The sequence below is a fragment of the Pinus tabuliformis genome, chromosome 5_1 (assembly GCF_031772625.1).
Source record: "Pinus tabuliformis cultivar Carrire ecotype Pingquan chromosome 5_1, CPIR1, whole genome shotgun sequence".
In the NCBI taxonomy this organism is placed as follows: domain Eukaryota; kingdom Viridiplantae; phylum Streptophyta; class Pinopsida; order Pinales; family Pinaceae; genus Pinus; species Pinus tabuliformis.
Genome location: NC_142305.1, coordinates 84,046,740 through 84,064,306, shown reverse-complemented (window position 1 = coordinate 84,064,306; position 17,567 = coordinate 84,046,740). Strand labels below are relative to the sequence as shown.

Sequence of the window (17,567 nt, the reverse complement as noted above, 5' to 3'; positions counted from 1 at the left end):
TCTTCATGTTATCAGCTCTCCCAGCGCCAAAAGGAGTTTTACAGCAATTTAGAAACATCCAAAGAGATTTTCTCTGGGGCAAAGAGGAAACAAGGAAAAAATGGGCTTTAGTCTCATGGGATAAGATTTGTAAACCCAAGAAACAAGGAGGCCTCGGATTGGATGATATAGAAATTCTAAGTAAGGTTCTAGGGGCCAAACTTTGGTGGATATGGGTGAAGGATCCTAAGGCTCAATGGGCAAGCATCTAGAAGGAAAAATATGCTAGTGTATGGCTTCCTCAAGATATCATAAGAATGTCTGGATATATAAAGGGCTCGCATATTTGGAATAAGGCCTGGGAGAACAGAGAGGTTGTCCAAAAAAACTGTTTCTAGGAAATTAGAGATGGAGACCTGGCACTATTCTAGGAGGAAAAATGGCAACAAGAACCAACTCTTTTGACAGAAGATTTTACAGGCCTCAAATAGGAAACAGACAAACAAAGATTAAGGAAAGTCAAGGACTTTTGGGATCATTCTCACAACATAGAAAAATGGAGAATATGGAAGGAAATAGAAGTTAGAGATAATAGAAACATGAAAAGTAAAGCAGAGACCCTTAAGAGGTTGTTGGATCAGAGGATGATACTAGTGACAGAAGGGCAGGATCAACTAAGATGGGGCAGTGACAACGAAGGAAACTTTAACATTAAGGAAGCTAAAGGGATTCTCCTTGGGATGGAATCCCAAGCTACGAATAGAACTTGGCAGAAGCTATGGAGGCACAAGGGCTGGATGAAGATCAAACTCTTTATGTGGCTAGTTCACCATAGAAAAATCTTAACCTGGGATAATATTAGGAAGAATGGTATTTTGGGACCCTCCAGATGCCAGCTTTTCGAAGGCCAAGAGGAGACCTTAGAACACCTTCTCAATAGCTACATTTTCACTTCCACGTTATGGGATTTCTTCGCCAACATCTTCAGACAGTCGGATAGAGACAAAGACAACATCACAAATACCTTGACCAATTGGAGGAATAATTTCACGAAACATGAAATTCTTAACTCAGCCTGGGCTCTGTTACCAAGTTTCATCATATGGAATGTGTGGAAAGAGCGCAACAGAAGAATTTTCAAAGAAGAGAAGAGGTCCGCTCTTTGAGTGTTGGAGCAAATCTCAAAACAGCTTAAGGAGACAGTCAGCAATACAGTCAGGGATCTCCCTAAAAATCGTCCCTCAGACGCAGAGTTATCAATTCTCAGGCAATTAGGCATGCAGGGGTTGAGTCTGCAAGGTATAGATAGGAAAATAAACATGAGGGAACCGGGTAAGGAGTTCTGGAATCCTCCCCCGGAAGGCTTTTTAAAGTATAACATAGATGGGGCTTCAAAGGGCAATCCGGGCATAGCAGGCTTTGGAGGGGTGCTTAGGGATGAAAACGAAAGCATTATCTCCCTCTTCTATGGGCATCTAGGAAAAGCCACCAACAACATGGCTGAATTAATGGCATTGGAACAAGGCCTGGAATTTCTGAAACAAAACAATTGCCAAAATGTAATAATAGAAGTTGATTTAGTGTTAGTCATCAACGCAGCAAAAAGAATCAGTCATGGAACAGGGCCAGAGAAAGTTTCAAAACATTGGAGGCTAATACAGGTTCTCCAGAAAATTCAAGGACATCTTCAGGGACTGTGCACTCTTAGATTCAACCATGTGCGCCGAAAAGCCAACAAGTTGGCTGATATTCTGGCCAACCAAGGGGTCAGGTGTACGGATAATAAAGTTTGGATGAATTGGCTTGCAATGCCGCCGAGCAATCTAAAGGAGCTCTACTTTAATCAGGAGGAAGAGGACAAAAAGGTGTATAGGAACAAAACACAGGAAGCTAAATCACAATGATCGGTTTTTGGCTCGCTTCTCTTTCCGGGTCTGGTAAGACTATGGAGGAATATCGGTCAGAGTCGGCCTTTGCTTCTGGGGGGATTTCTTCCTTGCACAGTCCCGGAGTCAGGCACAAGGTTTTCTCTTTCAGCAGAGAGGAAGATTGGAATAATAGTCAGCGTGAAATTTTTCACAAGTTTCGGTGGCGAGACACCATATCCTGCACCAAGAAGGTTCTCCATTTCCTGACGTTGTACCAAAAATATTCTCTACCTTTTGGCCTCGGTTACTGCGAATGCAGATTTAAAATTAAAGATACCTTTTATGGGCCAACTCTGCCATGTGAATTAGATTGAGATTTTCTTTTCTTTTATATTTGTTGTGTCGTCACCCCCAACTTTTAAAGGTAAGTGAAATCTTGGTATGTTGTTTTATCTTTGCACTTGTTGAGTTGTAAGTTATATACAAAAAAGTGATAGCATTTTCGTGTTAAATGTTAAGTATGGTATTGATATTTTATATAAATGTTTAGTATAATATTGATATTTTACATAGGTTTGATGAGTTATAAATCATATATAATTTAGGTTGATATTGAATCATTTATAAATGAAGATTTAAAAAATATTGATCATATTTTATATTTAAGTTTAATTTAAAATTTGGATAGATAATTTTTTAGTTAGTTTGGTTATTAGATTTGTATTACAATTTTTTAGGGGTTTATTAAAAAATAATAAAAATATTTTTAATATAGAGTATATGGAACAAAAATTATTTAATGTTTATTGTTTATATGTATTTAGATGGTGTAGATTGTACTACTAGTACAATTATATAAATTATATAGATATTAAATGTTAATAGGCATCATTTTCCAAAAGTATTGTTGATATTTGTTTTTAATTAAATTGAAAAATAAAAAAGGCATAACTATTTTTGAGATAAATATTAATTCTCTATTTTTTTAAGGTTAAATCTCTATTATCCACTTAATAATTAAATTAAAATTTTAAAAATCATATTCTAAAACAAACATATCTATAAAAAAATTAAAATATATACACTTAAAATTTATAATATTTTTTGCTATACCAAAATTAAAACTTACAATTTCATAATCCACAAGGGTGATAGAATAAAAAACTTATAAAACAATGTGATTAGGAAAAATTCTATAAAACTTACTCCATCAATTCTTATCCAATAACTATTATACATTTTATACATGTTTATTATATATTTGAATCAAAATGTATGAATTTAGGAAATATATAATTACAATATGTAAAATATAGTAAAAGTATTTAATACAATACTAATGAATGATAAGTTACACACTTTAAAGATAAAATTAGAGTTTCATAAATGATCATTATACATGAGAAATATTGAAATATATTTTCATATAATTTTATGGATTAATAAATTACTAGTTGATATAGTATAATGTTACTGTAACAATAGCCCCAAGGGTTAGCTCAGTTGGTCAAAATCAGTGCCTCGCCATCTGGAGGTTACAGGGTCCAATCACCCCGAAGCCCTTGGGGTCAGGCCTTGCTAGTGGGCCGCGGGCTAGATTCCCTTCGGGGTCGCCACGGGCTAGACTCACTTCAGGGTCGACACGGGCTAGATTCCCTTCGAGGTCGATTAGCTCAGATATTTCCGTGGACGGTTCATATTTTGATCAAAATCAGTGCGTCGCCATCGAGAGGTCACAGGGTCCAATCTCCCTGAAGCCCTTGGGCTCAGGCCTTGCTAGTGGGCCATGGGGCTAGAGTCTAATCTCCCCGAAGCCCTTGGGGTCAGACCTTGCTAGTGGGCCGCGGGGCTAGATTCCTTTCGGGGTCGCCGCAGGGCTAGATTCCCTTCAGGGTCAATTAGTTCAAATATTTCCATGGACGTAGGTTCCTGAACCACAGCCTAAAAAAATGTTACTATAACAATATGTTATTATATTTATTAATGTTACTCTAATGATATGTTTTTCTTGGTTTGTTAGGTTATGTAAATTTTTAGGAGATTGACACGTCTAATTTAGGGCATCTAACACCAATCTTTATAATGATTGGATGACTAGATTTTTGTTCATGGAGTTTCCAACGAGTGACCTTCAGTGTGTCACCTTAACAATATATTAAATAAATAGATTTGTATTAATTTTTTTAATAAAAAAAAAAACGAATTTAAATAGCCATGCATTAATTTTTTTTTTTAATAAATAATGAATGAATTTATATTTGTTAAAGGTTAAGATTTTATATGTTAATAGATTATTATGTGGTAGTTTATTTGTTAATATTTTGGAGGATTTTTTAGCATACTTTTTGATCAAATTTTCCCAAAATTTGACTGAGATTTGTTGGAATCACAAGTTTGAGTTGTGATTTCTCTATAATCTGAGAGTCCAAATGATTTTTTAGAGTGTTGAATCCATATATGAAATCAAAAACTTATTCTATATAACAAAAAATCACAATTTGATTAAACATATTTCACATAATTTGACCTAAACAAATTCCAAATTAATTTTATTAAAAGTTATATAATTTTAAATAGTGATAAACCATGAAAATTGAGGGGAGAGGAGAGGCGGAGTAGAGATAGAGGCGACCAGGGTTTACAACTTCGGTGGCGAGTTTCTCACCATGGATCGACGCAGAGGAGAGAGCTCCACTCCCTCCTACAAGGAGGTAGTGGCCAACAAGGGTAAGAGGTCTCCGGAGAAAGGAAACAATGAGGCGGAGGAAGGTAGAAATAACAGGGAAAAGGAATCAGAAAACACCAAAGCGAAGGAGAAGGATGGCACTAAAGACAAGGAAGAAAATGACAAAATACAGGTAACAAAAGACAAAAATCAGAAGAGTCAGTGCAAACCCAGAGCTGAAATTACTCCTCGAATAGTTTTAAATAATCCTGCGCTGTAGGAACACAGAGAGCACATGCAGACTTACGCAATCATATGCAAATTTATGGGGCTATGGCCCACTGAAAAAGCTTTACAAACATGGATAAGATACCACTGGAAGCCCAAAGGAAGCATTGACCTACATCTGGGGTCCAAAGGTTTTTTCACTGTGGTCTTCACTAACATTGAAGATAAGGACAGCGTGTTTGAAGGCGGGCCCTACTTCTATGCAGCAGCAGGGCTCTATATGAGACCTTGGACAATGAACTTTGTTCCAGAGCGGGAAACTTTTACTTCGGTTCCGGTTTGGGTTAGACTCTATTCTCTACCCCTTGACTATTAGCAAGCTGAATCCCTGGCAGCCATAGGCAATAAATTAGGAAGATTTATTAAAGCCTCTGAAGCCACAAGGAGGGGAAAATACACTTATTTTGCTAGAAGCTATGTTGAAATGGATCTATCTACTCTCCCAGATGAAGTCATCTTGGAGGTTTTTGATGAGAAATGGGTGAAAACAGTAGACTATGAACATATTCCTTTTAGATGTCGTAGATGTCATGAACATGGGCACCTGCTAAGAGACTGCCCCCTCAGTCTAGCAGAGAACAAAAGCGAGATGAATGCAAAGAAAGACTTAGAAATCTTTCAGAAAGTAGTTCATAAAGGAAAAAGTGGGAAAAAAGGGACAAAACAACATCAGGCTGAAGGTAAAACGGGTAGCCAGAACCAGTTCCAAGTTCTTGAAGAGGAGGATGAAATAACAGCAGAAGATCAAGCTATGAATGAAGATAATGGGAAGAAGGAAGAGAAGAAAGAAAGATCAGACAAAGGAAAACGAAAAACAGAAGGGGATTATGTTGAATGAATCAGAGTTGGAAATGGATCAGGATATGACCCAGAGTGATATGGATATGGAGGACAATGAGCTTCAGGAGATTCTGGACAGAGAAAACCTAGATCTAGAAGGATTCTTGGCTCAGGGAACTACTGGAGGGGTAGAATCACTACCACAAGAAGAGCTCAATCAAATTCAGAAGCTATTCTTATGGAAAACCCAGGAAAAGGGTTTAGAGGGAGTAAAGAACATTGAAAGGCAGAGCAGTGACGAGATGAAAGCATCGAAAATGACTCTGGGGTTAGCACCGAGAAATCCAAGGAAAAAAGAGGTCGGAAAAAACAAAACGAGCTACTAATGGAATGTGGAAAGCTTATGGTGAACTCAGGTAAGATGAAAGACCTAACCAATTACTCCTTTACCAATCTTTAATTATGAAGTTCACAAGTTGGAACATTAGAGGGTTGGGTAGCAAGAGAAAACAGAGAATGATGAATAATAGAATGAAACGGGAAGCTCCAGACACAATTTTTGTCCAAGAGACAAAATGTTCCATTCAGAAACTAAGGCAAATCCATATTAAATAGCTTAGTAGATTTGAGTTTCTAGAAGTTAAAGTAGAAAATACAGCAGGTGGCATCCTCACTCTCTGGAATCCCCAAAAAATTGGTATTATTGATGTGTAGGCTTCTAGGAATTATTTACCAGTTGTTATATAGCCAGTAGGAGACAAGGAAACTTATCTAGTCATGAATGTTTATGGCCCTAAAAGGTTAGATGACAAAATCAAGTTCATTGACTCCCTGGTGGATCTAAAAGCCAGACATGCAGGACTACCTTGGGTCCTAGGAGGAGACTTCAATATGATCAGATCTCTATCGGAAAAAAAGGAGGCACAAGAACTCTAAATAAAGATTCCTTACCCTTCCAAATCTTTTCAGAAAACATGAACCTTGTTGATATTGAGACAAACAATGGTTGCTGCACTTGGAACAATAAACGAGGAGGTGACTCTCAGGTAACCTCCAAGTTAGATAGATTCATGATATCTGAGGATCTCATGCTTATAGATAAGGAAATAATAGCTAGAATTCTTCCCTTCGGAGGCTCAGATCACTGGCCGGTTCAAAAGGAAATCAAAGGAATAGGTACCCCAAGAAATAGACCTTTCAGATTTGAAAATATGTGGCTTTCTCACCAAAATTCCTTAGTAACATCGAAGAATGGTGGGCCAAGGATCAACTATGTTCCTGCTTCACAAAAGATTAAAGTTCATCAAACTGAAGCTTAAAGCCTGGAATAAGAATGAATTTGGTAATATTTTTGCAGGAAAGAGAGATGTGCAAAAAAAATAATGGAGCTCAATCAAGTTTTGATCAAGGATGGTTTTGATAAGGACAAAAATGACCAAGTTGAGAAACATCACCAGGAGTGGGAAAAGATGTGCCATCAAGAGGAAATTTTTTGGAAACAGAAATCAAGAATTCAATGGCTAAAAGAAGGAGAGAGAAATACTAAATTTTTCCATAAAACCACTATACCAAACAGGACTTACAACAGAATCTCTTCGATCAAGGATGAGGAAGGGCAGACACATCAATCCCATGAGAAGATAGAGGCAGTGTTAGTTAAGCACTTTTGAGGTGTTGCCCAAGAAAACACTCTAGACAGGGATCCTTTAATCAAGCACCTCATAAAGCATATCCCCAAGTTGGTGTCCAGAGAGGATAATGGTAATCTCAACAAACCAATTACCGAAAAGGAGGTCTATGAGGTCCTCAAGGAAATGAAAAATGGTAAGGCTCGAGGTCCGGATGGTTTCAATGTAGAATTCTTCAAAGCTTGTTGGAGTATTGTCAAAGAGGATATTATAAGGGTTGTGGAAGACTCCAGGCGGAACAGAACCATTTTGAGGGCTCTCAATACCTCCTTTATCTCCCTTATTCCGAAGTAGGATAATGCACAAACTCCAGAGAAGTACAGACCTATAGCTTTATGCAACGTTGTTTATAAAATAATTTCCAAAGTTGTGGCCAACAAAATTAAAAATTTATTGCCTTCGCTGGTTTCGGGGGAGCAATCAGGTTATGTGGAGGGCAGACAAATTCTAGACAACATCATACAAGCACACGAGGTGGTACACTCGTTAACCAGTGAAAAGAAATCGGGGATGATAATGCAATTGGACATTGCCAAAGCTTATGATAAAGTAAGTTGGATATACATCAAGAATGTACTTGGTGCGCTTGGCTTTGACCATAATTGGATTAGATGGGTTATGGCCCTGGTGACTTCCTCCAACTTTTCAATTTTAATTAATGGCTCACCCTATGAACTTTTTTTGCCTTCTTGAGGTCTCAGACAAGGAGATCCGCTCTCACCTTTTCTCTTCATCCTCATGATGGAAGGGCTGGGGCGGTCCATCAAATATGCTAGAGCTACCGAAAAAATTCAAGGACTACAACTTTCGGAAAATGGGCAAGCATTGACGCATCAACAGTTTGTAGATGATACTATGTTACAGGGGATTCCCACTGTCAAAGAAGCGCTAGCTTACAAACAAATTTTGAAAGACTTTGCTTCGACTTCAGGTATGGAAGTCAATCTTTCCAAATCAATTTTTTTTTTCTTTAATACACATATAGCCATCCAGAGAAATGTCTCTAGAATCCTTGGATTTCAAAGAGACTCTCTTCGGGCCTCTAAGTATTTGGGAGTTCCTTTAACGGCTAAACCTATGCTCAAAAGCATATGGGAACCGTTAATCATCAAGATGCAAGACAAGGTCAGGAAATGGGCAAACAGGTCTCTAAATCTAGCGGGTATACTGGTTCTCACAAAGGTTGTGCTACAAGCTATCCTTGTCTTCATGTTATCAGCTCTCCCAGCGCCAAAAGGAGTTTTACAGCAATTTAGAAACATCCAAACAGATTTTCTCTGGGGCAAAGAGGAAACAAGGAAAAAATGGGCTTTAGTCTCATGGGATAAGATTTGTAAACCCAAGAAACAAGTAGGCCTCTGATTGGATGATATAGAAATTCTAAGTAAGGTTCTAGGGGCCAAACTTTGGTGGAGATGAGTGAAAGATCCTAAGGCTCAATGGGCAAGCATCTGGAAGGAAAAATATGCTAGTGTCTGGCTTCCTCAAGATATCATAAGAATGTCTAGATATATAAAGGGCTCGCACATTTGGAATAAGGCCTGGGAGAACAGAGAGGTTGTCAAAAAAAATTGTTTCTAGGAAATTAGAGATGGAGACCTGGCACTATTCTGGGAGGAAAAATGGAAACAAGAACCAACTCTTTTGACAAAAGATTTTACAGGCCTCAAACAGGAAACAAACAAACAAATATTAAGGAAAGTCAAGGACTTTTGGGAGCATTCTCACAACACAGAAAAATGGAGAATATGGAAGGAAATAGAAGTTAGAGATAATAGAAACATGAACAGTAAAGCAGAGACCCTTAAGAGGTTGTTGGATCAGAGGATGATACTAGTGACAGAAGGGCAGGATCAACTAAGATGGGGCAGTGACAATGAAGGCAACTTTAACATTAAGGAAGCTAAAGGGATTCTCCTTGGGATGGAATCCTAAGCTACGGATAGAACTTGGCAGAAGCTATGGAGGCACAAGGGCTGGATGAAGATCAAACTCTTTATGTGGCTAGTTCACCATAGAAAAATCTTAACCTGGGATAATATCAGGAAGAAAGGTATTCTGGGACCCTCCAGATGCCAACTTTGCGAAGGCCAAGAGGAGACCTTAGAACACCTTCTCAATAGCTGCATTTTCACTTCCACGTTATGGGATTTCTTCGCCAACATCTTCAGATAGTCGGATAGAGACAAAGACAACATCACAAATACCTTGACCAATTGGAGGAATAATTTCTCGAAACATGAAATTCTTAACTCAGCCTGGGCTCTGTTACCAAGTTTCATCATATGGAATGTGTGGAAAGAGTGCAACAGAAGAATTTTCAAAGAAGAGAAGAAGTTCGCTCTTCGAGTGTTGGAGCAAATCTCAAAACAGCTTAAGGAGACAGTCAGCACTACAGTCAGGGATCTCCCTAAAAATCGTCCCTCAGACGCAGAGTTATCAATTCTCAGGCAATTAGGCATGTAGGGGCTGAGTGCACATGGTATAGACAGGAAAATAAACATGAGGGAACCGGGTAAGGAGTTCTGGAATCCTCCCCCGGAAGGCTTTTTAAAGTATAACATAGATGGGGCTTCAAAGGGAAATCCGGGCATAACAGGCTTTGGAGGGGTGCTTAGGTATGAAAATGAAAGCATTATCTCCCTCTTCTATGGGCATCTAGGAAAAGCCACCAACAACATGGTTAAATTAATGGCATTGGAACAAGGTCTGAAATTTCTGAAACAGAACAATTGCCAAAATGTAATAATAGAAGTTGATTTAGTGTTAGTCATCAACCGCAGCAAAAAAAATCAGTAATGGAACAGGGTCGGAGAAAGTTTCAAAACATTGGAGGCTAATACAGGTTCTCCAGAAAATTTAGGGACATCTTGAGGGACTGCGCACTCTTAGATTCAACCATGTGCGCCGAAAAGCCAACAAGTTGGCTGATATTCTGGCCAACCAAGGGGTCAGGTGTCTGGATAATAGAGTTTGGATGAATTGGCTTGCAATGCCGCCAAGCAATCTAAAGGAGCTCTGCTTTAATCAGGAGGAAGAGGACAAAAAGGTGTATAGGAAAAAAAACATAGGAAGCTAAATCGCAATTATCGGTTTTTGGCTCGCTTCTCTTTCCGGGTCTGGTAAGACTATGGAGGAAGATCGGTCAGAGTCGGCCTCTGCTTCTGGGGGAATTTCTTCCCTGCACAGTCCCGGAGTCAGGCGCAAGGTTTTCTCTTTCAGCAGAAAGGAAGATTGGAATAATAGTCAGCGGGAAATTTTTCACAAGTTTCGGTGGTGGGCCACTAAACCGCCTCCAAAGCGGTTTTGGTGCGATCGCACCGCTTTCTTACAAAAGGCAGTTTAATTATTTAATTATTTTTAATATATTAATTAATAAACTTCTATTTTGCTTAGTTATATTTAATATATTAATTAATAAACTTCAAAATTACTATATAAGATAACAAAATTCTTCAAATATTATCATAGTAAGAAGAAAATAATAACTCCAAATACCTTATGACTTAGTCTTATAAACGTGCTAACTTCAAACAAATACATCTAAACATAAAATTGTAAGTACTTTAATACCCAAAATTACACCACCTATCATCTAATATATAAAAACACGCCATATTTATATATACATGTATATATATATTTGTGAAACTTAGTAGAAAAACCCTTGAAAAAAAGTGGAACACTTGGCTAATAAAAAGTAAAATATTTAGCTAATAGTACCCTTAGTGTTCACATGAAACGCTCATAACAACTCTAGTTCCAAAACTAATACGAAAGTTATGAAAACAAAACCAGAAGTACCTTACTCGATTCTTCCTCCACATATATCTCAGCGGGCTAGACCTTCTCAACTTTGATGACAGATGATGCGCTTACCATTATATTTGTTTAAATCCGAACTAATCAAAACGTCATGGCCCCCCTAACACCATATCCTGCACCAAGAAGGTTCTCCATTTCCTGACGTTGTACCAAAAATATTCTCTACCTTTTGGCCTCGCTTACTGCGAAATGCAGATTTAAAATTAAAGATACCTTTTATGGGCCAACTCTGCCAGGTGAATTAGATTGAGATTTTCTTTTCTTTTATGTTTGTTGTGTCGTCATCCCCCAAATTTTAAAGGTATGTGAAATCTTGGTATGTTGTTTTATCTTTGCACTCGTAACATGGAGTTCAGTGATCCCACACAACCCACATGCCGGCAAAATGCTTTTTAAATACGTGTTCACAACTCATGCCACATGGGCGCGTGTGGCGAATACTAGCCTTGCCCCAAAACTAGAGCCTATGAAAACGAAAGAGACCCTGCTCATCCACTCGAAAAGACAAATTTCTCTGTAGCCACTGTTCAACTGTTTTAGGTTTTGTTGGGTTAAAAATGAAAATTGATAAAAAAAATTCTTAGAATTATAAATTTGATTTATAAACTTTTTAAATGTTTTTTTTAGACTAAACTATTATTAAAAAAAATTGTCCGGCCAAATTGGGAAAAAATCCAAAAGGTAAAATAAATAGTTAAATAAAGCCGTCAAATTCACGCCTTCCATTTCGAGGTAATACCAAAGAGAAATGTGATAATAGTGTCTATTTTTAGGGGTTTTATGGTCAATGATAGAGGATTGTAATGATGTGATAGGATGTCATAACTGTGGCCACCGCTATTTGTAATGGGCCTCACTAATCAGAACGGCCATTCACTATACTAAGTTCTTAGAAGGCATTGAACAGTGGTCAATGGCTGCAGATTTAGAAGATTCAGCCGGCAATGGATCAATCTGGTCTGAACTGCCTCAACATTTGGTAGAGTCTCTGCTGGCACGGCTGCCCCTCGATTGCGTTTTTCGTTTCCGTAGCGTCTGCAAGTGTTGGAACGATGCTTTGTCATCCAAGCATATCGGTCGTCTGTGGGCAGAATCAGGCGGTGGACAACCGTGCCTTATTCTGTGTATGCCCAACACTCGGATGGGTTTTCTGCTCTATTCTTTCACCAGCCAGGCCTGGCAAACAGTTTCCCTCTCATTTATGCCGGATACTCGCGCTGTGAGCTACAGAGGATCGGCGGCAGGGCTGCTTTTGGTGGACGTCCCCATCTATCCAATCACCTTTGGAAGTTCGTTCTCGCGGATGTGCGTTTGCAATCCGCTCAGCAGGACGTGCTTTACTCTGCCAGCGATGCTCAGAGGGAGCAGTGTGATGGCCAAGACAATCGTAGCGGGGGACGATCCGGGAACGTACGAGGTCGTGGTGGTGGGCAAGACGAGGCAGGACGGCGTAATAGCACAAGTGTATAGTTCATCAACAAAGTCGTGGAAGGTTAGAGGCAGTTTGCCTCATGGTCTGGTGATCAGGAACGATGAGATGTTTGTGTGCAACGGTTTCTTGTTCTGCTTGACGGTGCCGGACGGTATCATGGCGTACCACTTCCGTGAAGGAAAGTCAGTAGCCATTGATGTACCTGATTCAAGATCCAATATATGGCATCGATTGGTAGCATGTGAATCATCAATAGTGATGGTTGGAGGCATAGAAGAGAATCACGTCCTGAAAGAAGTGAGGATGTGGGAGCTTCTTCACAAGGATGCAGGTTTTGATGATGGTCATGGATTTTCTTGGAAGGAGATGGGGAGGATGCCTGAGTCTGTGTGTCGACAGTTTCGAAGGGATTCGTGCTCCACGTGGTTTGAGTGCGTGGGAGTGGGAAATAAGATATGTTTGCGGGCTCATGGGAGTCTACAGGTAGTTGTCTACAGTGTCACCCACGGCACATGGAGTTGGTTACATATAAGCTGTCCTGATCTACATGACCAGGATCGCAAGAACCTACATCTGAGGAGCCTTGCCTTTCAACCCAGCCTACATAACTAGAAAGTCTGATTCAAAGTGTTTTAATTGCAAGCTTTATTTTTAGTCTGAAAGAAAAAATTGTAACACAGCAATGGATCGTGGCTGCAGAGCCTATTGTAAAAAGCTGCTTTGGATGTAGCAGCTAGGCATAGAGCGAAAATCCATCAAAGATCAGACAAAATTTAATAATTTCAGTAGTCATTAAGTGCTGTAAATTTATGAGTTCTGATAATAGATATACCTGTATTGAATGCAATTTATTGAATTCAGTGAGGTATTGGCTGTGGGGTTGTATCGTAATTAATCTGTGAGAGGGAAAGACAGCTATACACGGAAGTCTCTTCTAATGGCTGAATGATTTCTTGGACATTTTAAATGCGTTAAAAGCTCCTGTGTTGACGTGCGTTAAAAGCTCTATTTTGTTTCCTAATATTCTATTTTTGAACAATTTGCACTGTAAGATAAGTATAAGTATATATTGATGTATTGGATAAGATTAAGTATATATTAATCTATTTTCAATAGATAATTGATCAATGAGATTAAGTAGGATAATAATGAATTAAATATTTTGTTTTATTCTATATTTATATTAATTATTTCATTTTAACCTATTTCATTTTAACCATTAATGATATGTTTTTTTGGTTTGTTAGGTTTAATTTAAGGAGTTTCCAACTAGTGACCTTTAGTGTGTAACTTTAATAATATATTAAATAAATAGATTTGTATTAATTTAAAAAAAAATGAATTTAAATAGTCATGCATTAAATATATTTTTTAATAAATAATAAATGAATTTATATTTATTAAAGGTTAAGATTTTATATGTTAATAGATTATTATGTGGTAGTTTATTTGTTAATATTTTGGAGGATTTTTTAGCATATTTTTTATCCAATTTTCCTAAAATTTGGTTGAGATTTGTTGGAATCACAAGTTTGAGTTGTGATTTCTCTATAATCCGAGTGTCCAAAAGATTTTTCAGAGTGTTGAATCCATATATGAAATCAAAAACTTATTCTATATAACACAAAATCATAATTTAATTAAACATATTTCACATAATTTGACCTAAACAAATTCCAAATTAATTTTATTAAAAGTTATATAATTTTAAATAGTAATAAACCATAAATATTATTAGTTTATAAAAAATTTGATATATACTTAACCAAAATTGTTTAATTATATTTAATATATTAATTAATAAACTTCAAAATTAAGATAACAAAATTCAAATATTAACATAGTGAGAAGAAAATAATAACTCCAAATACCTTATGACTTAGTCTTATAAACGTGCTAACTTCAAACAAATACATCTAAACATAAAATTGCAAGTACTTTAATACCCAAAATTACACCACCTATCATCTAATATATAAAAACACACCATATTTATATATACATTTGTGAAACCTAGTAGAAAAACCCTAAGAAAAAATAGAACACTTAGTTAATAAAAAGTAAAATATTTAGCTAATAGTAAGGTTCTGTGCTTTTTGGCTTCGGTTAGTGGGAATGGAGATTTAAAATTAAAGATACCTTTTAAGGGCCAAGTCTGCCATGTGATTTAGAATGAGATGTCCTTTTATATTTGTGGTGTCGTCACCCCAACTTTGAATGGTAAGTGAAATCTTGCTGTTTTCTTTTATATGTGTAGTGTCTTCACCCCAACTTTTAATGTAAGAAAAATCTTGGTGTGTTGTTTTATCTTTGCCGTAGTAATACGGAGTTTAGTGGTCCCTTGGATGATGGCACATGGACGTGTCTGATAAATGTTATGATGCCACATGGACGTGTATGATAAATGCTTCTAAACAGGTGTTGACACTCACACCACGTGGAAGTGTACTGCAAATGCTTTTGAAAACGTGTTCACAACTCATGCCAAGTGGGTGGGCCGTGGGCGTGTACAATAATCAATTTAAAGAGATTGTTTTAAATTTCAGTTAAAAAGAAATATATTTACGCAACATTTTTATAATAGAAAGTTTAAATATATATATATTTTAATTAATAGCAATATATTATATTTATATTTTATTTTCAATCAAATGGGATGATTATTGTGTTTGCTCTTTTAAAAATTAATTCTATAGAATTTTAATAGATTTTAGTTACAATAAATTGAATGAAACTTAGTAGATTTGTAATGGATTCTGCCTCTAATTTTTTTTATAACTTAACAATTCAATAATGTTATTGAATGTTATAATTAATAAATGAAAGTTAAGCTAAACTAAATATAATTACGATAGAATGGATGTAAATTATAAATGCAACCAGTTAATTTAATTGTCACAATTTTAAGGTGTTTTTTTTTTTGTTACGAACACAATATTTTAATTACTATGACATGACTAAGACATGGCTATACTCAAAATCTCAATCACTATCACTATGAGATCACTAGAATAATGATATCCAGATTTAATTCACTATATATTGAATCAAAATCAAAAGCTACAAAGGAGGAGATTAAAATAAGTTGCGCATATTTTGGATGAAGTGAGAAAACAAAATTTATAGGGGATTACTTCCTAATAAGTTGGGAAAAGATTTTACATCTTATTATAATAGGAAATTACTTTATGATTAGTTGGAGAAGGTTCATGGATATTGGACCAACTTAAGCTAGTTTAAAAAGTGTAAAGATTTTGAATTAATGTGTAAATAAAACATAAAGGATAGGTGATATTTTGTTTTTTTTTTTTAGAATTAACATGATTGTATTCTTGATGAGATGTATGTTTTGTCATTTAAATTATATTTTTGAATGTAGAAATAGATTTAGCTTATTGAAGAACTCCAGGGTATAGACTTAAAAACTTGAATTATAATTATCTCAATTTCTAACCTAACTCAACGCAAAATTCACTTTAAAATGTGCTAGGAAAAGCCTAGAGAAGTCACCTTGTTAAAGTACTACAAACATAAATATGATATTGTATCATCACACACTGGGAGGAATTTTGATCTAGGTGGATATTGGTGGTCACTCGCCTATTCCACTGCGACCCTCACCATTGTACCATTATTTCTTTCAGATTTCATAATTGTAGCACATTTTACTATTTTTGTCAGTTTTTCAGGTCTTGAACTTACAGAGCCGTTTTGAAGCCCTAAAAGGCCTTTTTTTTGGAAAATGGGAAAACATAGGCCTTTGATTGATGTTTACATATGAAAGTTATAGTACTCGGATAAATATTTTTAACAAGGTATCATGCGCATCAAACGAAGATCATATGCCAAAGTTATAACCCCAGGAAGTTGATGTACCAATTTACCCCAACGGGGCCCATAGTTTTGGCACTTGATCTCCTAGGGTTAGGTTTTTGGATGTTTAGGGTTTTCCTTTGTTTCTCAATAATAAATAGGCCTTCGAGCCTCATTGTAACATAGTTTAGAGTCATTTAGACACTACATCTCTTCTCAGAGATAAGCTAACATTGCCCGAGCAAGTTTATTTCCATTTTGTATGTAAGCATATTTCAGTTCTTTGATATTAATGAAATTAAGTTTTATTTCTGCTACATCTCTGTGTTTATGTTTATATCTGTATTATGTTGTGTTCTTGCATAAGTTTGGAACAGTGGTATTAGAGCAGTCTGTTCTTTCTCTTCTTTTCTTTGCATGTCCCAAACGAGGTTAGGGTATAAGGAGTTAGGGCTCGAATTGGTTGAACCTTTGCAAGATCAACCTCACAAACCCCGACGACCTCCCATGGTGGAAGAAAAGAAAGATGAGGAAGTAGGAGATCCCTTCCAAATATTGATAGAAGAAGCCCTCGAGCGACCAAGGAACACGATGATGAACAACTTTGTCCAGATCCTTCGACAGATGTCCACAAGTGACACATCTTCATCTTGTAACCACTCTGGAGGCACCACTCCCTTTAAGGTACAAGTCAACTTTGACATTCCCATATTTGAAGGACAGGTGGATGCAGATGTCGTAGATAGATGGTTAAATATGTTCGAAGGGTATTTTTCGATTCATGATTTTTCCAATACGGAAGGTTACTTTTGCACTCCTCAAAGCCACCACCCACATCAAGGATTGATGGGAAACCTACTGTGAGCGGGAGGACAAGAGAAAACCCTCACTTTTTTCAGATGCACCCACTTGGAACTCTTTATGAGATGCCACCAAGGAGCAATATTACCCTGTTGGGAGTTATGAAGATAAGTACATAAAGTGGACCACACTGCAGCATGGAAGGGACCAAGACATGCCGAAGTTCACAAATGTTTTTCATACCCTTAGCACGAAGTTGGGTATCAAGTAATCTAACCGACATCTGGTACTCAAGTACCGTAGTTGTCTACACAAATACATCCAGGACGAGATGGAGTTCCTAGACATCTCCTTGCTTGGCGCCGCCTACTGATACACTGTCAAGATCAAGCAAAAGTTTAAACATAAGAAGCAATACTTTGGATCTA

At 37.0% G+C, this 17,567-nt stretch overlaps 1 protein-coding gene across 1 annotated transcript; it reads left to right on the top strand.

Moving 5' to 3' along the window:
* The first annotated feature begins 12,006 nt into the window (after positions 1–12,006).
* Positions 12,007–13,137, top strand: LOC149163564 (F-box/kelch-repeat protein At5g15710-like). Its single transcript, XM_089429170.1, has one exon. It carries the CDS (start codon positions 12,007–12,009, stop codon positions 13,135–13,137), a length of 1,131 nt encoding a protein of 376 aa, XP_089285296.1.
* Positions 13,138–17,567: the final 4,430 nt, after the last annotated feature.